Source organism: Mobula hypostoma, chromosome 17 (genome assembly GCF_963921235.1).
Source record: "Mobula hypostoma chromosome 17, sMobHyp1.1, whole genome shotgun sequence".
NCBI lineage: Eukaryota > Metazoa > Chordata > Chondrichthyes > Myliobatiformes > Myliobatidae > Mobula > Mobula hypostoma.
Window position 1 is genome coordinate 52,180,567 of NC_086113.1, and position 16,983 is coordinate 52,197,549.

Below are 16,983 nucleotides of genomic sequence, written 5' to 3' on the forward strand. Positions count from 1 at the left end.
CCACACGTCTGGGGACATGTGGGCAAAAGGTTTTCCAGCATCTGCAGTTTTAGCTTTATTTTGAATTATTGTTTTTTTGGCCCCTCTTTGCAATGTGAGTTTGCTCCTTGCGTGTTTTATTGACAAAACGATTCCAGGAGGATGTCTTGGCCACGATTCACGGTCACGATACCGCTCTGTCTGTTGCCAGAGGTTGAATGCCGTAGGTCTTGAGGGATCGGTGCTCTTGCGAGGACGTCTGGGAATAGGACGGGCTGCCGATGGAGAACCCAGCTGCAGCGTTCACCGAGCCGATGGCCTTGCGCACCGCCCGCAGCCTGGTGCAGGATATCAGGATCAATGTGCTGGAGTGCAAAGTCTGCTTCGAGCACTACGGCGATAACGCGGCACGCCGACCCTGTGTGCTGCCGTGTGGGCATGTCGTGTGCCGCCACTGCGCCCGGACTCTGAGCCGGGCCGGAGAGCTGCAGTGCCCGTTCTGCCGGCGCTGTGGGCCGTCGTCGCTGGCCGCCGACTGCCTGCCGCTGCTGCAGCTCGCGGAGATGCTGGGCCCGGAGCAGGGCGGCGGCGGCGGCGGCGGCGGCAGCAGCGGTTTGCCCTCGCAGCTCCGACTAATAACGGTGTACGGAGGCTGGGGCCGGCTGCTCAATCCCAGGGCGCTGGCCGTGTGCGCCGAACTGCTGGCAGTGGCCGATGATGGTTCCCGACCGCTGCGGCTTTGGGAACGTGGCGAGCGCTGGCTGGAGTCCGACGTCGAGGCCACGGGGCTGGTGTACCCGCTGGGTGTGGCACTGGCCGGCGGTGGGCAGCTGCTGGTGGTGACGGATGGCGGCGACTCGTCCCTTAAGGTGTTTGTTCTGGGGCAAAGCCGGAGCCCTGCCGTCGTCCAGGACAGCTTCGGTCTCCCATGGGGTGTGGCTGCCGGTCTGGGCATCAACCAGGTGGTACTGACAGACGCCGGGCGAGGCTCTTTACTACTGCTGAGCCTGCGGCTGCCCGGTGGTGCCCTACTGGGCACCGAGAGCGTGTGCGAGGGGCTGCGCTGCCCCCGGGAAGTGGCCGTGTGCCCGCGACAAGGCTGCATCCACGTGGTGGAGCACCTGTCGCCGCCTGGCCCCTCCGCCGCTGTCCGCCTCAAAACCTTCAACAGCTGCCACCAGCTGATCCGCCAGCTCGACAGCACCGGCTTCAGCCCGGTCGCCCGCATCCCTGCTGGGCTCTCCGCCATCGCCGTGGACGCCGACGGCAACGTGCTGGTTGCCGACGGGCTGGATGGTACGGTGGGTCGTGTAGGTGACCCTGGAACCCGCCAGTACAGCATCCTTGTGGACCGGGGTCTGATCCGCCCAACGGGGCTGGCATGCACTGCTGACGGTGAGCTAATGGTGCTCGACGGTGGAGACAACACGTGGAAGATGTATGCTGCTCTTGATCTCTCCATGCCTCCGGCCAGAGAGCTGTCCTGACGATATACCACCTTTGTAATAGTTGTTTTATTTATTATTACCACGTGCATAATTTCCTTTGTGAAATATCATTCAAGGAAATAAATTAATTGTGCCCTGGTGCATATGACAATAGTCTGATTCAGCAGCCCCGTTTTACTTAACCAAACTATGACTGCTGCAAGACTTTTATGAACTGGAATCCTTGATTTCATTTGAATTGTTGTGCATCTTTCTGTAAAGCCACTCACAAAATTGAAGATATGATAAGATTTGGCATGATATCTAAAACTTTGACAAACTTCTATAGATGTGTGGTAGAGAGTATATTGACTGGCTGCATCACAGTCTGGTATGGAAACACCAATTCCTTTGAACGGAAAAGCCTACAGAAGGTAGTGGATAAGGTCTTGTCCATCACAGGTGAAGGTCTCCCCACCATTGAGCACATCTACATGGAGCACTGTCACAGGGAAGCAGCATCCATCATCAGGGACCCCCACCACCCAGGTCATGCTCTCTTCCTGCTGCTGCCATCAGGTATAAGGTACAGGAGCCTGAGGGCTCACACCACCAGGTTCAGAACCCGTTATTACCCCTCAACCATCAGGCTCTTGAACCAAAAGGGATAACTTCACTTGCCCATCACTGAAATGTTCCCACAACCTGTGGACTCAATTTCAAGGACTCTTCTCATGTTCTCAATATGTATTGCTTATTTATTATTATTTATTTTTCTTTTGTGTTTGCACAGTCCGTTACCTTTTACACATTGGTTGCTTGTCTGTCCTGTTAGGTGTGGTCTTTCATTGATTCTATTACAGTTCTTAGATTTGCTGAGTATGCCTGCAAGAAAATGAACCTCAGGGTTGTATCTGGTGACATATAGTGTATGTACTTTGGTAATGGAATCTCATTTTTGACTAGAGGTGTAAGCACTATTTTTTTGTGAACGTTACAAATCTGCACATTTAAAGAAGTAAAATGAGCTTTGGTGTGAATCTAGCAGCAAACGTCAGTGTTGGCGTGGGTGAGAAACACTGGAGCATTGTTATAATCTTATCAGGATAAAGTCGGCTAATTATCTACTGTGCACGTGGTATTCCTAAGGAACGGTTAATTAGAATTACCAATTTACTTTGTTGCTACTTGGACAATCTTGTATTTACTCCATTGTAACACAAACAAAAATGCTGGAGGAACTTGGCAGGTTAGACAGCATCTGTGGAAAGAAGTAAAGGGTTGACAATTTGGCTGAGACCCTTCATTGGGACTGGAAAGGGAGGGGGAAAAGTCAGAAGAAGACGGTGGGTGGGGATGAGGAAGGAATACAAGTAAGAAGGTAATAAGTGAAGCTAGGTGAGGTGGAAAGTAATTGGTGGGGGACTGGGGGAAATGAAGTGAAAAGCTGGGAGATGATGGGTGTAGGAAGTAAAGGGCTGAAGGAAGAATCTGATAAAAGAGGAAAGAAGGGGAAGGAGGAGGGGCTGAGAGAGAAGAGAAGAGAAAAGGTAAAAGGGGAGCCAGAACAGGGAACAGAAGTTACAGAAATCAATGTACATGGTGTCAGGTTGGAGGCTACCCAGAGAGAATATAAAGTGTTTCTGTCTGCAACAAGCAGGATATCTCAGTGGCCAACCATATTAATTCTAATCCCCAAACCTGTTCCAGCATTTTAGTCTGTGGCCTCCTTTACTGCCACAATGAGGCCACTCTCACGTTGGAGGAGAACACACATCATATTCTGTCTGGATTGTCTCCAACCTATGATCCTCTTTGGGTAGCCTTCTTCCTTTCCAGTCCTGATGAAAGGTCTCGACTTCATCCATTTCTATAGATGCTGCCTGACTTGCTGAGTTCCTCAAGCATTTTGTATCTGTTACTCTGGATTTACAGCATCTGCAGAATTTCTTATCTTTATGTTGTACTTACTTCATTTCCTTTCACTTCCTTCAGTTTGTATTTGACAGATTTATCATAATGCAAACTTGTTAAGACAGTTTAATAAATTCTCAGCCATAAACATTGCTAAGCAAGCCAATTTATGCAAATCAAGAACTTGCAAAGGTATGATTAAAAAGACATCTGTTTTGGTGTTGTAGAGAATCATGGGGACATAGAGAACACTTTAAAAGGTGTCTTAAGATCTTATCCAGGCAAACAGTGAACCGGTCTTATATGAAAGAGTGTCTCAGACAATGCAGCATTCCACGTATGTCAAACCAGGTCAAATACTTGATTCACATGGGAGTATTGAAGCCACAGTGTTCTAATCTAAGACAAACTGCCACAGATGCCATCAGTCTTTGAGTACCTTGTCACTGAGAACACAGAATTTGGCAAAGCTTGGTTCAGTGTCTTCAGATATTTGACTTTGGACAACATCACAACTGAGTCCCGAGTAGTACTGTAACTGAATGGCAAACATTGCTCCCTGCTTCAGTGGCATAATATTTATTTAGCTTTTATTGTGTCATGCTGGACAATTGTAAAGCTGAACAGTGAATTTGGGCCGAACTGTTGGCTAGGTGTCCATAAACCTATACTTAATATTCTGATTGGTTGGGTTATCATCATTTCCTTCACACCTGGTAATATCCACCCAGAGAACAGTTCTATGGACTGTTACATTGACTACCCATTATGGATGCCAAAGTCAATCTCAAAAATAAAACACTGCATATTCTGGAAATCTAAAGAAAGACAATCCTAGAATCCTTGTCAGATCAAGAATGTAGAGAGAAGGAGATTTAACTTGTCAGGTTGATCACATATGGATTGGGAAAAGTTAGAAATATATGTTTTTTAAGTTGCAGAGGAAGGGAAAAGGATGGAGAGAAAAGAAATGACTGGTTGAGTAGACAAAATGTTTGGCATGGATTTGGCCTGTACCTATGCTGCATTGCTTTTTGACTCTGTCGAGAATTAGAGAAACAATCACATAAAAATAGGGGTTAAATGTGTTTAAGGTGTGAATAAGAAAGGAGAAATCTCAAATATCAAAAGGGAGAAGCAGTTTTAAAAATCCTGGGAATTGCAAATAGGAAATAGGACTGATGGACTATCTGAAATAGTTGAATTTGAAATTGGGTTCTGAATGTGCCAGTTCAGAAAATGGAAGTGCTATTCCTCTTGCTTGTCTTGAGTTTCATTGAAATAATGTGGACAACTACAGACAAAGAGGTTAACTGAGAGTAGAATGGAGAATTATAATACACAGACCAAAAAGGGGCTGATCAGTAGCATAGTGGTTAGCACAATGCTTTACAGAACCAGCAACCTGGGTTCATTTCCAGCTGCTGCCTGTACATTCTCCCTGTGACCATGTGGGTTTTCTCCAGTTTTCTCCCATAGTCCAAAGTTTAATTCATCATTGTAAATTGTCCTGTGATTAAACTCGGATTAAATCAGTAAATCAGGGGATTGCTGGATGGCATGGCTCAAAGCGCCTATTCTGCAATAAAAGGAAGGAAACCAATCAATTAATAAATTCTGTTCTTCAAATTCAGGGCAGTCTTCTGAAGCTTGGGAGGGCTGGATGCAACTCACAATAGCCAGCAGATGGTGTAGCTATGACTAATTTATATAAACATTCTCATTTATAACATTCCTGAAATTAGCAGAGCAGCTAAATATTTCAGGCATTTTCTTTGACAACACGCCAGAGTTAAATGAGGCAAACAATGAGTAAGAGTTTTTGTTTATTTAGATAGTTAGATGAATTTGCAGAGATTCAGATACAGCACAGAGGATCCTTTAAACTTACCTTTGGTCACATTGATTTGGGAATATTCAGAGATTCATGTAATGAATTGTAGCGTTTAGCCATTGTTGCTGTGATAGTCATCTTCATTGAAAGGGAAATTTGGCAAAAATGTCCATTTCCTTGTTATTCGTGTTCTTGTTTGAGGAAATTGGAATTCCAGGCATGTGTGTTGGATTTTCATTTGGCTGAAGAAAAGCCTTGCTATTCAGTGGAGTACTCAGGGTGGATTTAAACACAGCATTTGGTGAAAGTGAAGATTTAAACTTTGATCCCTACTCTTGAATATGCTAATACAGAGACAAGAGTTAGATTATAAGCTTTCATACAATCTAGGGTTGCCTTCCTGAAATTTGGATTAGGTAATAAATTATTGAAATTTTCACAATATTAAGGGGCATTGATAGTGTGCACAATTAACAATTTCTGCTGGTTCAGAAGTCTGCATCAGGTGCAGAGCCAAAATTGAACTTGAACTTTACAAGAGTGAAGTAAATGTGATGCTGGAGACTTGTATTAACCAAAGATATTAAAGAATATGGAGTTTGATCACAGGCCATCAATTAGGTCTTCAAATGAAGAAGGGTTTTGAGGTGTGGAAAGATCTAATCCTTTGTGCTGTATTCAATGACTGTAAGTACATACTGCCAACATTATAAAGTTTTAACAGGTGAAAAGTTTTAGAACTGTTGATATTCCTGTCATGATCCATCAAGATGAAATTAAACTTGAGCTTTAAAAATCAAAAGATTGCTTGAATTTGCAGCTGAAAACTAGAATTGGTCATGTGATAATTTTTGAATTAAACATAAAAAGATGCAGTGATGAGAAAGACCTTGATATCTTCTAGTTTAGAAATGTCGAGAGCACAGCATTTAAATAAAACAATTGTACTAAAAAAAAACTTTAAAATTAATATAATTCAATACAAATCAAACCGATACCAAGAGTATTGTGTCTTATCAAGAAGTACAAAAGTTGTCCAGGCTTTATATGAAGAGTTACGATTTGCTGAGAAGATGTGACTATGCCTGGAATGAACCAAACTTCTTACAGGCAATTCCATCAATGAAGAATTAGTGAAAATTTTGTGGAGGACATAGTGAGCCTGGCAGTGAGGAAGAATTGTTTGATACCAGAAATGCCAAGAAACAGATACGTTGGTTTAATGTGTGAAGAATATGAAAAAAATACATTTGATTATTTGAAACAATCTATATTTCCATTCCAGCAAGGGAAGCATGGAACAATTCCTTGATGTTTTGCAAGAAAGCAGCATCCATCATAACGGACCCCCACCACCCAGGTCATCAGGAAGAAGGTTCAGAAGCCTCAGGACACACACCACCATGTTCAGGAACAGTTATTACCCCTCACTCATTTGGCTCTTAAACCAAAGGGGTAACTTCACTCAACTACATTTGCCCCATCATTGAAATGTTCCCACAACCTTTGGACTTACTTTCAAGGATTTCTCATTTAATATTCTCGATATTTATTGCTTATTTATTTATTATTATTAATTTTTGTATTTGCACAGCTTGTTTTCTGCACACTGATTGAACACCCAAGTTGGTGCTGTTTTTCATTGATTCTATTATGTTATTATTCTATTATGGATTTATCAAGAATGCCCACAAGAAAACCTTAGGATTGTCTATGGTGACATACAGTTCCTAGAAAAAGTATTCGCCCTCCTTGCAAGTTTTCATATTTTATTGTTTTACAACATTGAATCACAGTGGTAATAATTTGGCTTTTTTGATACTGATCAACAGAAAAAAGGCTCTTTCATGGACAAGTGAAAACAGATTTCTACAAAGTGATCAAAATTAATTACAAAGATAAAACACAAAATAATTGATGGCATAAGTATTCACCTGTTTCCCCCACCACCACGTTATGACACACCAATTCCTCACTTGTGCAGCCAATTGGTATTAGAAGTCACATAATTAGTTAAATGGAGAACACCATGTGCAGTCAAGGTGTTTCAATTGATTATAGTAAAGATACACCTTTATCTGGTAAGTCAGTATCCTGCCAAAAGCTACACCATGAAGACAAAAGAACACTCCAAAGAACTCCGTGAAAAGTTTATTGAAAAATACAAGCCAGGAGATGGATACAAGAAAATTTCCAGGTCACTGAATATCCCTTGGAGTACAGTTAAGTCAATCATCAAGAGATGGAAAGAATATGGCAGAGCTGTAAATCTGACTAGAGCAGGCTGTCCTCAAAAACTGAGTGACCATGCAAGAAGGGGACAAATGAGGGAGGCCACAAAGAGATCTATAATAACTCTGAAGGAGTTACAAGCTTCAGTGGCCAAGATACGACAACTGCGCATACGACAACTGTTGCCTGGGTGCTTCACCAATCGCAGCTTTATGACAGAGTGGCAAAGAGAAAGCCACTGTTGGGGAAAAAAACTCACATGAAATCTTAGCTAGAAGGCATGTGGAAGACTCTGGAGTCTGGAAGAAGGTTCTATGGTCTGATGAAACTAAAATTGAGCTTTTTGGCCATAAACCAAACACTGCACATCATCAAAAACACACCATCCCTACTATGAAGTACAATGGTGGTAGCACCATGCTGTGGGATGCTTCACTGCAGCAGGCTTGTGAAGGTAGAGGGTAAAATGAATACAGCAAAATACAGGGAAATCCAGGAGGAAAACCTGATGCAGTTTGCAAGAGAACCGTGACTTGGGAAAAGACAAACACAAAATAATCTGCAGATGCTGTTGTCAAAGGAACACTCACAATGCGCTGGAGGAACTCAGCAGGTCAGTCAGCATCAGTTGAAAAGATTAGTCGACATTTCGGGCCGAAACCCTTTGTCAGGACTGAAGGAAGAACTTTGGGGAGGGTTTGAAGAATGCTGGTAGTTGAAAAAAACAGTAATTTGAAAGACAAAGTGGTGGGGGAGGGGAAGCAGGGAGGTGATTGGCAGGAGAACAATGCGCAGTAGTAGAAGGAGGCGGAACTATGAGGGAGGTGATGTGAAATAGGGATAGAGGAAGGGAGGGGGAAGGAATTACCGGAAGTTGGAGAATTCTATGTTCATACCAAGGGGCTGGAGACTACCTAGACGGTTCACACCAAGGGGCTGGAGACTACCTAGACGTCTAGGGAAAAGTCAATGTCCCTCAAACATAAAGCCAAAGCAACATAGGAATGGTTTAAAAACAACAAAGTTAATATCCAGAATTGGCCAAGTCAGATCCAGACCTCAATCCAATTGAGAATTTGTGGCTACACTTGAAAAGGGATGTTCACTCACAATCCCCATGCACTCTGACAGAGCTTGAGCAGTTTTGTAAAGAAGAATGGGGAAAAATCGCATCCAATTACCAGATGTGCAAAATTGAGAGAGACCTACCCACACATTCAAGGGTGTAATTGCTGCCAAAGGTGCATCTACTAAATACTGACTTGAAGGGGGTGAGTAATTATGCAATCAATTATTTTGTGTTTTATACTTGTAATTATTTAGACCAATTTGTAGAAATTAGTTTTCACTTTGATACTGTTGATCAGTGTCAAAAAAGCCAAATTATATCCACTGTGCTTTAATGTTGTAAAACAATAAAACATGAAAACTTCCAAGGTGGGTGAATACTTTTGATAGGCACTGTGTATGTACATTGATACTAAATTTGCTTTGAACTGAATTTGAAATACATAGTTGAGTGTCAACGTAATTTTTGACGGAAAGCTGCATAAGGATCAATGATGAATATAAAAGGTGATTGTGCGGTTATTGTGAAGAAGAAAGAAAATAAGTGAATATCGAGTCCTCAGGAACTCTGGTATAAATGGAAAATTTTTCACTTCAAAAACTGAATAATTTGGAAGCAAACCTAACATAATGGTAGTCAAATTGCAATCGGTGTTGAACTGCATGGTGTAAGATGTAATCTGAAAAGTATTTGACTAATAAGTCAAATACAAACTTTACACAGGTATGTTGGAGAACAAAATTAAAGAGACCTTCAATGTAGGAGAAGTCACCACAGGTTGCTGGCCTCATTAAAAACCACACTAGTAATAACAGTATAGATTTTTTCTTTGCATAAGGGAACATTGAGGCAAAACAGCACCTACCATAGCTTTGGAAAAATACAGATATAGAACAATAGAATTGTGTTTCATATTTTTTAAATGTGAAATACAAGTGGCTTTCCAAGAGAGAGAAAAAAAGAAAGCTGAGAGAAAAGGAAGTTAAACAGACTGTGTAGGAGGAGGTGGTAACTGCGCATATTAAATAATACTTATTGAAAATCATCTGTTTTCTTAAATTTTAACTGTTTGTGGTTGAATGTCAATGCAACATAAAATTACCAGACTTAGCTCTGCTGCCCATCTTGGATACCAATGGCCTAAGAAGATTTGAAAGCTTATGACAGAGTTCCAACAATCTCCTGACTTAGCAACCTGGGTTGTATGTCATTCTGACCCTCAATGTATCTACCTTTAAGTCTTCTAGAACTTCCAATACCTTTTCCTTTTTCACGTAGATTATTCTAGAATCCCTCCATCCCCTTCCTTGAACTCTCCATCTACAATGTCCTTTTCCATAACGAATCTTCACTCAATGGCTACTTTATTGAGTACACCTGTACACATACTCACTTATGTAAATATGTAATCAGCCAATCACGTGGCTGCAACTCAATGCATAAAAGCATGCAAACATGGTCAAGAGGTTCAGTTGTTGTTCAGACCAAACATCAGAATGTGGAAGAGATATGATCCATGATAATTTTGATTTTTGGAATGATTGTTTGTGCCAGATGGGATATTTTGAGTATTTCAGAAACTGCTCCTGGAATTTTCACACACAAGTCTCTAGAGTTTATAGAGAAAGATGCAAAAAACCAAAAGGCATCCTTTTATAGAGAACTATGGGTGAAAATGCCTTGTTAATGAGAGAGGTCAGAGGAGAATGGCCAGACTGGTTCAAGCTGACATAAATACAACAGTAATCCAAATAACCATCTGTTACAACAGTGGTGTGCAGAAGAGCATCTCTGAATGTACAGCATTTTGAATCTTGAAGTGAATGGCTGCAGCAGCGAACCATAGAACACTACAGCACAGAAAACAGGCCATTCAGCCCTTCTAGTATGTGCCAAAACTTTATTCCACTAGTCCCATTGAACTGCAGCCAGTCCATAACCCTCCAGACCTCTCCCATCCATTTATCTATCCAATTTATTCTTAAAACTTAAGAGTGAGCCCACATTTACCATGTCAGATGGCAGCTCATTCCACACTCCCACCACTCTCTGAGTGAAGAAGTTCCCCCTAATGCTCCCCCTAAATCTTTCCCCTTTTACCCTAAAGCCATGTCCTCTCATATTCATCTCCCCTAATCAAAGTGGAAAGAGCCTACTCGTATTTACTCTGTCTATACCCCTCATAATTTTGTAAACCTCTATCAAATCTCCCCTCATTCTTCTATACTCCAGGGAATAAAGTCCTAACCTGTTCAATCTTTCCCTGTAACTCAACTCCTGAAGACCCAGTAACATCCCAGTAAATCTTCTCTGCACTCTTTCAATCTTACTGATATCCTTCCTATAGTTAAGTGACCAGAACTGCACACAATACTCCAAATTTGGTCTCACCAATATCTTATACAACCTCACCATAACATCCCAACTCCTATACGCAATATTTTGATTTATGATTGCCAGGATGCCAAAAGCCTTCTTTACAATCCTGTCTACCTGTGATGCCACTTTCAGGGAATTATGTATCTGAACTCCCAGATCCCTTTGTTCCTCTGCACTCCTCAGTGCCCTACCATTTACTGTGTATGTCCTACCTTGATATGTCCTTGCAAAATGCAACACCTCACACTTGTCTGCATTAAATTTCATCTGCCATTTGCTGGCCCATTTTTCCAGTTGGTCCAGATCCCTCTGCAAGCTTTGAAAGCCTTCCTCGCTGTTCACAACACCTCCAATCTTAGTGTCATCAGCAAACTTGCTGATCCAATTTACCACATTATCATCTAGATCATTGATATAGACAACAAAGAACAATGGTCCCAGTACAGATCCCTGAGGCACACCACTAGTCACAGGCCTCCAGTCTGAGAAGCAATCATTCACTAGCACTGTCTGTCTTCCCCCACACAGCCAATTTCGAATCCAGTTTACAACCTCTCCATGGATACCTAGTGTCTGAACCTTCTGAACTAACATCCCATGTGGGACCTTGTCAAAGGCCTTACTAAAGTCCATGTAGACAACATCCACAGCCTTTCCTTCGTCTACTTTCTTGGTAACCTCCTCGAAAAACTCTACAAAATTCGTTAAACATGATCTACCACGCACAAAGCCATGCTGACTATCCTTAATCAGCCCTTGGCTGTCCAAATATTTGTATATCTGATCTCTCAGAACACCTTCCAATAATTTACCTACTACTGATGTCAGGGTCACCGGCCTGTAATTACCTGGTTTACTTTTGGAGACAATAGACATGCACTCGGTCGTCACTTTATTCGGTACAGGAGGTACCTCAGGTCACTGAGTATAGATGAGAAGTATTCATTCTCCTTGACTCTTGTCTAGTGGAAATGACATTAAACAATGTTGAATGTTGAATCAACACCTTTTACAAATTGCTACTATAATCTCTATTGTGCCTTACTCTTTCTCTGGAAACTCCCATGCCCTTCATATCCTTACAATGTATTTAGGGATTTCCCTAAATTTTATCCACCGGCGTTACTTTGGCCCCCTCTTAGCCATCCTAACTTTTAAGCATTACTCCACATTTGCTATATACTTGAATGATCTTGCCTGTTTTCAGTTCTCTGAAGCCTTTTTTCTCATTTATCCAATCCTTGATATTTCTTGAAGTCCAAGTTTGGTCTTTCACCTCTTTAGGAATATTGGCCCTCAGTTGTATTTAGTTCATTTTGTATGACTTTTGTTGATCACAATAATCCTATTTTCTGTTCATAGTCCACTTTTTCTAATTCCTGTGTTAACTGGTTGAAAATGATCTGCAATTCAGGACCTTGAACTTTGGCCCACTCTCAATGTTCTCCATTCCAACCTTAAAACTGCCCACTATCCTGAAATGCTCTCCCTCCATTTCCTCCATTTGCCTGGCTTCATTCCCAGTGATTGGATCCCATCCTTCTCTTTTGCTAGAAGTATCGTTTATGTACTGGCTCACAAATCTCTCCTGTGGGCCCTTTAAAAACCTGGTCTTTCTAAGCCTTTCATACTAAGACAATCGTAGATAATAGTGTGGTATAATATTCTATTATTACTCCCTATAATTTTTATATTTCTCTATGATTTGCCCACATGTACTCTCCCACTGACTGTTTGGAGGCCTTTAGTTTATCCAGAGGTGCTACCTTCTTTTTGTTTCTAAACTCCACCAACGAGACTTCATTCAAACAACCTTCACAGACATCCTCCTCGCTGGAATATTGGACTCTTTGATTAATTTTGCCAAACTGCCATCTGTTTTGAATCATCTCCATTCCACCAGAATGTTCTAGACTCTGAAATGCTGAGTTACCTGTCCTGCCTGTCCTTTAACCATGTCTCTGTGAAAGTAACAACATCATTGTCCAATGTGCTAATCAATGCTCTTAATTCATCCGCCCAGCTCATCACACTTGCCATATCATATTCCATCCACTAATCTTCCACATTATCTGCAAAATAGTTGGAAGAGTTTATATGCTCTATACCTTTTTCCTCCTGCAAGTTCAGTCCTCACTGGGGCAGAAGCTTGTGCAAAGTGCACGCACTGCTAATGTCCCGGGGATCTTAGCAGTGCAGCTGAAGTGCACCATCACCATTCCAGTGATATTTTCGGTGACAATTTGATGCTGATCAGGTTTGTGGATTTCATTCCTGATGTTTTCAGAAGGAATTTGGAAGGATGAGAGCATCACACTGACTTCCCTAGAATCCTGTCTACATTTATATAATAAATTTTGAGGTTGGATATTTTCAGTTTATTGATGGTAATGGAAGCTCATGTCATTGACAAGTAACTCTGGGGATTTCAGCTACTGTGTCTCATCATATGTCTTTTTTTCTACAGGAAGCTAGATAGATGCAGACCTCCTCATTCTAACTGGTGTCAATATGAGAGCGCTGACATAACTGAGAGCTTTGGCAAACAAGATGTCAAACTTAAGTATTCGTATATTCCAAATTCTGAAGTTAAGTAAATGTTTCCAAATTAAATGAAGTTCGGTGTGTTTGAGTCTCTGATAAAACTTGTCCATCAAGTGCATTTGTGTATGTATTTCATTTCTAGCAGAAACTAACTCCCTGAACCTCATGGAACACCTCAGATACTATTTTATAAAAGGTTAAGTCTCCCCCTGTAAAACTGCAAAACTCTGTCCTTGGATAACCCCAGGAGCAACGCAACTGTAAGCAGCAAACCACTACAGTTGCCGATGGTCATTTCTTTTTCGTATTGAAGATCCAACTTAAGTGGCCTTTGCCCTTAAGTTCTGTATTTCCTGCAATTGTCCCCCCAACCCAATTATCCTGTCACCCCCGACCCTATTATCCTGCAATGGTCACCCTCTGACCCTATTATCCTGTCACCTCCGGTCCTATTATCCTGCAATGGTCACCCTCTGACCCTACTATCCTGCAATTGTCACCCTCTGACCCTATTACCCTGTCACCCTCTGACCCTATTATCCTGTTACCTTCTGATTCTATTATCCTGCAATTGTCACCCTCTGATCCTATTGTCCTGTCACCCTCGGACCCTATTACCTTGTCACCCTCTGACTCTATTACCTTGTCACCCTCTGACCCTATTACCTTGTCACCCTCTGACCCTATTATCCTATCACCCCCTGATCCTATTATCTTGTAGGCAACAGCTTGGTTTTGCACCTGCGGCTGAACTTATTTGCCATCCTTGGAGGTACAATTTTTTTGAGGGATCGGGGGGGGGGCGGGATCACAGGGAAGCATTTATTTCCAATTTTCCCGTAAGTGGCTTTTCACGTCATCTGGAGTCACATGTTGTCCAGATGAGATAAGAATGGCAGATTTCTTCCTCTGACGAATACAATTGAACCAGCTATGTTTCTGCAACTATTCAGTAATTTTGTAGTCATCATTACCAATGATTAATTTATAAAATTCCAGATTGACAACAATTTAAATCCAACAACTACCATGGTGGATTTGAACTCTGTCAATCCAGATCTCTACAAGTCCAGAAATTTAACCACAGCACCTTGAAGCATTCCATTGATTGGGATCAACCATGGATGTTGCATCCTTACAGTCTGTATGGTGCCCAAACTAGGGTACTGTGGTATGGAGAGCAAGCTGTTTCCCACGGCTCCTCCTCTCCTCGCAGCTGATGAATACAATGGAACGGCAGAGATCAATACAGTTTTGCACCAGAGGCATTGCAGGAGTTGCCAGTTAGCATTGAGCTCAACATAGGGCTGCCTTAGGGACTCCAGATCCGGATTTTTCCTCGGGGTTTACTCCCAAAGCCTTCCTCATGAGTGGGTATAGCCACATGGCAGCAGAGGTTTGAGATCAGAGTTTCCCCGCTAGATGAGCTGCCAAACATGCTGATGAGTGCCAACTGCCCAAAGCAACAGGTTTTAAGGGGCCTTTTGCCCTTCCCCTGTCAGTAGAAACAATTCAGCTGGACTTAGTAGCAAAACCACACGTGATAGCCTGGAACCTTCATGGTTGGCAGAGGCTATTTGAGACACACACAATTGGGAAATTATCTCCACTACCCCCTCCCCTGCTTATTACAACCATAAGGAACCGACCATAGCATCACTACTCTATAGAAGGTACTCGAAGCTGCATCCGTGCTGAGCTGGCTTCAAAGCTTCAAAATTCAGAACAATCAACAATATTCCATTTCACACAAGTAGAACGGAAAACAGCAGTATGTAGTAAATAAAAACAACATTATTTCTTTGTCAGGATTCTAACTTCACAGTTTCTCATTTTGCTACTATATTGATTTCCAGAAAGCGGAGGGATCCTTAAATGGGAACCCATATCAACTATACGGTAACATTCATCTAAATGGCAACACGCTCCACCTTAAGGATGTGTGTACACAGTCTTGAGTGTTGCAATAAAATGTAGATTATAAATTAGGGATTATTTCACAAAACACTCAGAACTCCAAAAGTACCAATTCCCAATCCCATATGCTCCAAGATTAAAATGAACCCTAAAAATTTTCACATCAGAACTTATGGTAGACCATTAAGAAGATGATACTAAAACTTTCAAATTGTTCCAGGAAGATGCTGAAGACCCTCCTTCTTGAGACCTGGTTCCACGTATTACAAGTTAGGGGGAGTCAAATAAATGCAATCGTTCCATTTCCCCCCACTGACCACTATATCACAATAAGAGTCAGCTGGCTTTGAAGATCATGAAATGATCTCCCTACTTCCAGAAAATAAAAAGTGAAGAAGCAAACCGAATCACAAACCAATTACATCGTGCTAACATGTCAAATTTATTTTGTTATAGCAAAACAACAGTATATTTCAACCCTATACAGCAAACCCTCAAAACATTTCATGGCCCTAAATGCATGTGGTGCTTCACTTGAGAGTTTGTCATTGGGTTCCTGGAGAATCCCAATGCAGAGTGGAATTTTGGCTCCCTTTGGGATAATGTCAGATTGGCTTCTCTGTTGAGGCAACTGGTATTATGTTTCAAGTCTAACTCAATTACAAACCAGAATTCAACTGACACTGACATAAAAAGAAAATCATGGATTAAAGGATTCAAGTGAAAACACACAAAGAAATGCAATAGTCCCAATAAACAGTTCTGTTCATCAGAGTCATTCATAATACTGTATATGGCATTCCTCTACCTACTGTGATGCATAGTCACCTTACAATTCCTCTGGAGGGCAGTCCAGGATAGTTTTCTTACCTCTGAGTTGGAGCATCATGTGGGTTGGGTGTAGGTGAAAGAGAAAAACAACCAAGTGCAGTGATTAACTTACATCAAGTAGGTTTCAGAGCTGGTCCAGAGTTTTCTTCATAGTGAAGTACAAAGCCAACATCAGATATCATTAAATGCAACATGTCTATAAATGGCAGTATATCACCAATACTGGCTTTGTTCATTTGTCCCATTCACTGAGTACCAAAGATTTGGATTTAAAGCCTTTATTGTTTTACGTCTCACATCTTCAGCTTTATTCAACAGGCTTCACTGCAATTTAAAGAGTCAGCAGTTTGACTGGATGGAAAGTCTTGCAAGTTGCTTCAGAATTACCTGTAAACATTCAGTCAGCACACTATTTTCATATGTAAGAAAACAATTCTGTCAATATTTTCTTAAAGCTTGAAATATAAATAAACAGCCTCATCATCAACATTGACTGCAGCCTTGTAAGCCATTGTACATCCATTGACAGTTATTGACAACACTAATGGTTTCACATGATTGCAATTCATATAAATCTTACTTTTTTGTCGTGATGAGTGGTCTGCATGAATTTTGTCAACTCCTTTTCTCTCTTGGAAAGCTTCCAATACCTTGCAAAAGTGGCTATTATTTACTTGCATGCCTTGGAAGTGAATCCCAGCAGACTATTTGACAGAGATATCTTTCATAAATCACCATTGTTGACAAATACATTTTTGGGGGAAAAAGATCACTGCATAGCAATTAGGAGCCAGGGACCTTTATTCTAACTCAGAGACATCACAATGAATTATAAAAGGTATGCTGAAATCTGATCG

The 16,983-nt window shown here is 41.6% G+C and overlaps 1 protein-coding gene across 1 annotated transcript; it reads left to right on the forward strand.

Moving 5' to 3' along the window:
* Positions 1 to 205: 205 nt before the first annotated feature.
* LOC134358026 (E3 ubiquitin-protein ligase NHLRC1-like) lies at positions 206 to 13,439 on the forward strand. Its single transcript, XM_063069891.1, has 3 exons — positions 206 to 5,841; positions 6,440 to 6,609; positions 13,302 to 13,439. Exon 1 carries the CDS (start codon positions 261 to 263, stop codon positions 1,464 to 1,466), a length of 1,206 nt encoding a protein of 401 aa, XP_062925961.1. The 5' UTR covers positions 206 to 260; the 3' UTR covers positions 1,467 to 5,841; positions 6,440 to 6,609; positions 13,302 to 13,439.
* Positions 13,440 to 16,983: the final 3,544 nt, after the last annotated feature.

Bases quoted from the DNA above. Each gene is read 5' to 3' on its own strand.
- LOC134358026 (XM_063069891.1), top strand. From the start codon at position 261: ATGGAGAACCCAGCTGCAGCGTTCACCGAGCCGATGGCCTTGCGCACC.